The following is an 8,426-nucleotide window of genomic DNA, read 5'->3' as shown; positions in this document are numbered from 1 at the left end:
GAAAGAAGAAAAAGGCACCTGGCTTGAAACAAAGATTGTGCCTCATTCCACCAGCATAACTGCATTACAGGAAAGCCACTTGAACTGACTTTTTGCCATCTGCTCAATATGCAGAAGGCAGACTGTTTCCTTTTCTTGAAAGATCTGTCCCACATTATCCACAGGATAGCAGCTCTCTTGGCACAAGCAGGGAGACTATCATGGTTTCCTGCCCTTGCCTGCATTTCAGATAGCTTAAGGTGGGGTGGACTGTCCAGCCCAAGCACTTGCTAGAGCAAGAAGAGCTAGTATATTGGAGCAAGTGTACACCACTGTTTAACTAATAAAAAGCCAGAAGCACCAATATTAGTAGAGCCCACTGAGCAAGGATTATTTGCTTCCCCCTCCTCAAATCAGATAACTGCTTGGGTGAGGTGCCAGACTGCCAAGATAAACCCAGCACTTCTCAAGTTACTTGGTCCTGGAGCCTGTGCAGAGGAAGCCGAGAGCCCACTTCTGCAAGCAGTTGCTGTTGAGGTGCCTAGGTAGGAGGAGAAAAAACCAGGTCCTAGAAAGAAGCCACTCTGCACTTTCCAATTGTCCAAGACAAGTCTCACCTTCTGCACCCACACGTTCTCTTCTTTCCAGCACATTTTAGGTCATAGGTGGTTTACAGAGGAAAATCAGATTCTATTAGGGCAGAGAGAAGGGGAAGTCCTTCCTCCTGTACATTCCTGGCATAAACCGTGAAGCTGTTAGCTATAAATTCTCCCCCAGAAGTAAAGTCATAACCCCATGGTTTATAACCATTGCTATAGACAACCAGCAAGATGGCCTTGCTGTAGGCAGAACTTAAGGAGGAGTTGTTGGCCAAGTCTGGGTTACAGCACCCAGCTTGACACAGGGGAGGGGAAAAAGGAGAAAGGTCATACTTTCAGTCCATCAGCATTTTAACAGCCTACACTTTATACTCAGTGCCCTTCTGTGTCTTTAAGGCACTGCAGTAAAGGCAAAGAGGAGGAGAAAAACAGTTGTCTTTAAACACAAACTCTGATAATTAACAAACCACAAAGCCATAAAAAGGTTGTATAACTCTCATTCCAGACCAGCACATGCAGGGATCTGTTTACAACAAGACTGGCTATATCAAGTCCTTGACTGCCCCCAATCTGCAGGAAACTAGAAGGCCTTGTGTAGCATTAGGGAGAAGAGAAAGGGTCCCCCAAATTGGAGTGGATTATACTCTGGCCAGGGGACCCCAGGTGACCTCGCACTCACTCAGACAATGTACCCTGAAGTGAGAGAAGATCCCGGCTGTGAATAGGCACATCATGAAAGGGAATACCTAGCACTTCATCTCTGCCACGTTATATTTTTCATCAGACCCACTACAACTTTAGAAAACCAGTTGGTCCTTACTGAAGACTCTCCTGAGCAAGTTGAGAGGCGCCATGGTGCTTTCACTTCCTTGGTGAAGGGACATGGGTGTTCAAGAGGAAGCCAATATTTTATCAGTGGTTTCCTTATACCAACCCTGCCCTTTGAAACCCGGGTACTTTATCCCCTTTACAGAGTTCAGGCTGCTCTACTCTCCACAAGCAGTGAGAGACTGCAATTTTTCCAAGGACACAACTCAGTCCCATCAGTTATTCTGCCAGGCTGCAAACATTTCAGAGCTGGACTCCTTACACTTTAATACTACATCATACCAGAGCGTTATCAATAATTAGGACATCAGAGATCAGACTTCAAAAGGGAATTAGGCACAGCAGAAGTTCAGTGCCTTTGCAAGCTAGTTCAACACCACTAATCTAGGCATGTTTGCACAGCTGAGATCCAATATAACACCTAGCAAACATTTCCATTCCCCACAATCCATTTTAATCAAATCAGGCACCTAGAGATTTAGGCTTAGCCCACACTTGAATTTTGCCAGCACAGCTGTGCTAGTGAGCAGTGGAAGTTCTTTTGCAGCTGTAGCTATACCAGTAAAAGCTATAGTGTACAGACAGGTATCGGGGTAAGACCACAACTGCTGGAAGTTTGGTTGGTAAGGCAGTATAAGCCCTTACACAGGTATAACTGCCTCCCTACAAGGAGGACTTTTCCAACTTAGCTGTATCACATAAGCCATCACTTCAACATTTCTGGTTTAAGACCACTCCAGCAGAGACTTCCCTGGCCAGAAAGCCAACACACCAGGTTGAGCTATTCCAGGTGCATTACCTTTAACAGACAAGTTATGCAACTACAGTAGCTCAAGAGATGTTTTCAGTGCCCCAAATTCTAGAGCTCAGTTTCTCCACCTCTCAATACAAAGAGATATTTCAGCTCTAGGCCCCTTCCTGGGCAGAACAGGGGGCCTTTTTGAATGCAGGACAGCAATCCAAGGAATTGGAGCAACTGGTCTGTTCACCCCTTCTAAATGGGCCCAAGAGCACCAGAGCTTCTGCAAGGTAACGAGGCAATTGGTAGATAAGAAATTTGCCATTTTAGACTGAAGATCACTCCAACTGAACCCTTCGTCTTCAGGCTTTTCACCGAGAAGAGGCAGGCATATGTGGTAGCAGGGTAGACAAATGCACATTGACTACCTACCCCACTATAAAATCATAGTCACCCTAGTCTCACCACAAGGTAAAGTAGGCTAAGTCACCACACAGGGTGGGGCAGAGGGTGGATAGTATTGACTTCACCTTGTTTAGCTCACAGCTCTTTGTCTCCAGGATTTTACAATGTAACAGACTTAAATTATCCCACCATTTGGCAGTCAAACCCAAAGTGATGATGGCCAGAAAGAGAAAAAGCCAGAGTGGAAAAGCCTGATCTGTACAACAAAGAGCAACTCACAAAGACACTCTTATGGACCCAGAGGGACAGACTTCCATCTTCAGCTTCCTCTGTGCAAAAATGAAATTTATTTCCTACCTATGGGGACTTTTTACCATCTTTAAAATTTTCCCTGAGCCTGATAAAGGGTATGTGAGCCCAAAAGCTTGCAGAAAGTTTTTTTTTTTGCAACTTCTTAGTTAGTCTAATAAAAGGTATCATCTCTGAACCAAGACTTGTAGAGTTCTACATTTCTCAGAATGGAAAATATGCATTAATTTTCTACCTTACAATGACCATTGTACACTAGTGCTATGGATTAGAGCCAAACTCATCTCATTCCCAAAAATAAGAAGTTCCAGGCATAATTTAGTTTCTTTGCTTTCTTTAAGTGTTAAGTGTTATTATAATTTGTATAGCTACAGTGTATTTTATTCAGTGTATTTTAAGTACCTACACCCTAGAACCTAACCAAAACAGACAAAACTAAATACACCGGGGTATTTCCAGGAAAAATAACTTGAAACTTAGCACACTCTCAAAAAGATGCAAGTATTTCCTGTGTATTTCCCCCTCCCACACTGACATTAGCTTCTAGGTTTGAGGTTAAACTATTTAGTCCAGAACTGGCAGAATGAGTTTTGAAGAGGAGTTTAATGGTTTAACCCTACTCACCCATTTTAAACTAGCCAGTCATTTTTCTCCCCTGTAGCAGTTACTTGATTATATTCAATACAGCAGCTATTGAGTTACTGGAGCAACTTGTCTATATTAGCCAGTTTTCCTACCATTTAGCCCTACTGTTCAGTGGTGGTAATTATGAGGTTCCAGCAGCCAATAGTGTTTTAGTGATAAAAATATCTAGACCTAGCCCACACCAGATTAGGAAATTAAGATTAAACTAGTGACACTCTGCGTCATCATATACAGACTGCTGAAGAATGGAAGATATTCCACCCCCCCCCGATGCTACAGTTCTGGAGGAGTTTGGCTCTCTCGGAAATTGCTTCTTTTCCGAAAGAGTCAAACCCCTCCAGAACTGTGGCATCAGGGAAAGTCTGACTCACGGCTGGTCAGACAGCAGTACAGTATTACTCAAGAACTGACAAATCCTAGGAAGGCAGCAAAAAAAAAAAAAACCCAAAAAAAACAAAAAACCCCACTAAGCGTAAATTTCCAAAGCTCCGGGCAGAGTACACTCAATGTGTCACCACTAGTAACAATTCCTGAAGGAGAACTAAACAGAAGTCACTGTTTATTCCAGGAGCAACTCATCTGTAGGAGGAAAAAGCAGGGTCAAATACTGGGTGAAAACCACTTCTACTAGAAGTGGGGGTCTAAAGTAATCCAATAAGGAATCAGCACCATTCAAGTAAGATCCTCTATAGCCCAGCAACCCAGTAACTTACTACATCTCAGTGCAGAAGTATTTAACAGGCTGCTCCTGTCCCATTCAGTAGCACAGAAATCTCACCTCATCACAACAGCTCCGTTCTACCGCAAATCATTTCAGGCCTTAATCTATTAAGAGCCTGCATTCCTCCAGGTCTCAAAACAGGGACAAGCTCCATCCTGGCTGTGCACTAACAGCATTACTGGGGCTTACTTACACATTTTGTGTTTGTCTTCAACTCCTAGTTCAAAACACCCTCTGTCTCTCCCATAGTTAAAGTGGCCCACTCTGTTATTGGGGATGCTGTTACACCACACTATAAACATGGAAGACTAAGAAACTAGTCAATTCCGGCGATAGAAGGGGAGGATTCCTAATCAAACAACACAAAAACCCATGGTTCAGGCCAACCACCAGGAGCAAGTTAAAGCAAATGGTCAGAAATTAAGAGGTATTATAGAAAGAGGTTTTCAGCTGTGGTGTACACAATACACCCCAAATCCCCTAGCCACTTACAACATAGCACTTAATTCTAGTCATGGGCAGCTTCCAGCAATGCAAAATTCCCTTGTTCTATGAATACTAGACGCTCAGCTCCGCACTACTCTCCAGAGGAAGCTTCTTCCTTGACTACTATATTTAGTGAGCACAGCCTCCACCAGATGCCCAGTACAGCCACAAAGATCCTCATCTCAGGAGAAGCAAAAAAACCAAATTGAGAATCAGACCAAGTAAGGCTTTACAGTCAGCCAAGTGGCTTCAAGCAGCCAACGCATTCAGCCGCAATAGGGATTTTTAGTGAGGCTGGGACAGGCTGTGGGAATTCTGCTGAAGTTTGCACTGTGCCAGCAGCCAGACTCTCCTCCCTATTGTCAGGGGGGGCAGGGATGTCAAGTTAGCAGCACTCTGCCTTGCAGTTGGCAAACAAGACAGCAGCAGATCAAAACTAAAGCCGTTCAAACACCAGGCAGGATCATCCAGAGAAGACAAAAACCATGTTACTGTTTGGAGTAAATCCAATTTATGCCTGTTGAGGGCCTTCAGTTGCTGCATGGCCCAGCAGAGCTGTTAAAGCAAGGAAAAACACAAAAGGGATCCTAGCCACGAACACCATTTCCAGAGCTGTTGGACTGAAGGTGGATCTCAGAAGTCAAGCAGTTTAATCGTCTTTGCCAAAGCTACTACAGGTTACCCAGACATCACCCAAGGGTTTGTACACCAGAAAATAGCAGGAAGGGGTAAAGCAGACGGACAACCTACATACATGTGAGAGTCAGTTTGGAACCTTTATCTCAATATCAAGAGCCTCTGAAAAGGGAGATCAGCCCTGAGCTTCCTCCACCTATGCAGAACCCAAGAGCTCCAGGACACAGAACAGGGAGGCTCAGAAAATTGCTTATCTAGTAATCCGTAATCAATCATGTAAGCTTTGTTCCCAAACTTCTGAGAGATTATTTAGCAAGTCACTCAGTAACCAGCAACTGTCAGCAGCTCAACCAGGTCAACATTTGCATCCCAGGGCATTTTGTTTTCTGAGCTTCAAGGATAAGTCCTGGAGAGGAATTGCGGACAGGGGAGGGAGATCCTTGTTCCTAGTGTTCAAGCTCCAAAGGGACTACACTGAACTGCTAGATGCATTGAAACAGTTAACAGAGCATTTTCTCCCATGTTGTCTGGGTGCTTTTTAAGTGGCAGCCAGCAACAGTTTTGCAGAGAAAGCTCCAGGAAGCATCTACCTGTTAGAGGTCTGTAACCCACATTTGTCTTTGCAACGCAGCTCACGGCTCTACTCTGGAAAGGTACTGCTCATCCAGGAAATAGGCTGGCCCACAAGTGAAGCAGATAGGAAGAGACAGAGTTATTACATGCAGATAAGAAAACCTTGATTTGATTGGGAGGGACAGAGGAGAAACCAGGCAAAAAGCAGAAAGAACAGGCCTTGGGGATCAACAGTAGGACAAGCCAAACCGGTTTTAACGTTAATAATGCTGCACTACCTTCCAAACAGTGCCATCATCAAGACACTGACTTGGCCAATCACAGGCCCCACAAATTCTGGGAAGTGTTAACACTCTTTTAAAGCGGTACTAACGAAGCAGGCAGGTGGTGCCGGAGGACGAAAAAACAGAGCCTGGCTCTTCACTAGATCTCTCCTCTGGTTGCTCACCCTTTCCCTTCAGGTGCAGCTCCATTAACCAAAGGCATCTAGGTGTCCCAAGTGCAATTGTGCAGCTAATACAACTCAGATGCCCTTCCAGGCCCTGAAGGACAAACAGCACAGCACAGCACCTCGGAGATGTTAGTACCATTTTCTATGGATCCGGTGTTCCAAACCAGAGGACTGCTCCCACATCCAGAAGTTATTACACCATGTTATTAAGGGGGCAGGCCAGCCGCTTGGGAGGAGATTACAGAATTAGTGTTGTCAGAGAACAGTCAGTTTTCCCAGCCCTAATATGTCAAAGGCTGCCCCAGTGAAAGAAACCCTGCGCAAATGGAAAGCCACATGGAGAGAAAAAGTAAAATAAAAATAAAAATTAACCCCCCCCAAAAAACAAAATACAAACACACACCAAAACAGATCCTGCTCCGAAGTCTCTCTGGCTCGTGTATTGTACAGGCTCTGTGGGAATATTTAGGCATAGATTCAGAAGCCTAGAGGCCCTGCCCTTACATAAGCACAGGAAATCAAACCCACGATCTCCTGGTCAGCACCAACACTGTGGCCGTACCCTTCCCATGTCCCCTTGCACATGCTGTACAATCCTGCTATGCCACCACCACCGAAGGGAAGCAGCATCCACATGTTCAGGTGACCTGTAACCACCACATCACCCCTCTGCTCTCCCTCTTCCCACCACACACCAACCCAACCACTCTCATTCACACCTATCTGCCCTCATATTACAGCTTTATTCACACTTCAGACAATATCATGTCTTGAGAGTTTTCACCGCCCCACTGTAAGGAGTTTCAGCTACAACTACACATAAACATTTCATCTTTGCAAGGATCTGAAGACCATAGCTCTTTCTGCCCCCCAGGCCCATGGAGCTGCAGGGTTGATTTTAGACCAAACATGGTCACAAAGCATGCCGGAGTTCTAGTGTCCCAGGCTGTTTTTGTCTTCATCTGGGCCAGGGCTAGCCTGGGTGGCTGTAACTGTGGGGAAAGCCCAACAGCAATGCCAAGGATTTGTGTAGCCTAGGACTCTGTTCAAGCTGGCTGGTCAAAACAGAAGGCCGCTGCCAACTGTTGAAGCAATAGAAATGTCAGCTACTGCGGCGAGGGTTTACTTGCCAAGCCACCAGCATGTTGGATCAGACAACAAGGGTGGAGCCACAGACTGATCAACACACAGATCACTGCTGGTATCAAAAATCCAGGGTGAGGCAAGGAGGATGGTGACAATGACTCCAACCCTAACATCCCCCTTGCCCGCCCGAGGGGTCAGACCTAAAGGCCCCAGAGCACAGGACACCTAGAAAAGCATCCAAGAGGGGTAAAGGCTTGGAGCCCCAGCAGATGCCAAGCCCACGGCTGGTAAGAGCTCAGCCTGCGGGGAAGGCAGTTCCTCATCAGGAGGCCAGCGCCCAGGTCAGAGCCGATGAGAAGTTTTCGAGCTCTGGGAAAGAGGAAACAGGGGCAGCAGGGGGGACGCCGCTGCCTCAGGCAGGCAAGGGTTTGGGGGGAGAGGAGACGATGAGCTGGGGGGAGAGGAAGCAGGCGTGGAAAGAGGCCAAGCAACCTGTTGCGGCGCGAGGCAAGCCGAGCGGGAGCTGGGGGGCAGGCGGAGGATTGCAGAGCGGAGCCAAGGAAGAAAGGGGCAGCGGAGCAGGGGCGAGCGAGGCCAGCCTTAGCGTGGGGGCAGGACCCACTGGCTGACACGAGCCAGGCACCCCCCAGCCCGCGCTCCTCCTCGGCCCCTGCCCCGGCGGGTCCCTCGGAAACAGGCTCGGGGCGACCCGCTGGCCAAGGAGCTTCAGGCACCTCAGACGCCTTCAAGGCCGGGGCCGGGGCCGGGGCCGGGGCCGAGCCATGGGGCTGGAGAGGCCTCTGGGGCAGCAGCGGAGGGGCCAGCGGGCGAGGAGCCGACAGCCCCAGCGGCCCAGCCCGGGCACTTACCGACTCGGCGGAGACGGCGGCGACCGCCAGGAGCAGCAGCAGCATCGCGGCGCAGAGCGCACGGGCCGGGCAGCGAGACATGGTGCAGGCGCGGAGTGAG

The 8,426-nt window shown here is 47.5% G+C and overlaps 1 protein-coding gene across 1 annotated transcript in view; it reads right to left on the bottom strand.

Annotated features, from left to right (window-relative positions):
- Positions 1–8,426, bottom strand: part of SDC4 (syndecan 4) — an 18,466-nt gene extending 10,040 nt beyond the window's left edge. Inside the window, exon 1 of the mRNA XM_019509814.1 lies at positions 8,327–8,426. Coding sequence (XP_019365359.1) covers positions 8,327–8,407 — 81 coding nt within the window. The 5' untranslated portion in view covers positions 8,408–8,426. The remainder of the gene's footprint in view (positions 1–8,326) is intronic.

The sequence above is a fragment of the Gavialis gangeticus genome, unplaced genomic scaffold (assembly GCF_001723915.1).
Source record: "Gavialis gangeticus isolate Ggan-Ray unplaced genomic scaffold, GavGan_comp1, whole genome shotgun sequence".
Classification (NCBI taxonomy): Eukaryota; Metazoa; Chordata; order Crocodylia; family Gavialidae; genus Gavialis; species Gavialis gangeticus.
The sequence above is the reverse complement of the archived record's forward strand: the minus strand, read 5'-3'. Positions and strand labels throughout refer to the sequence as shown.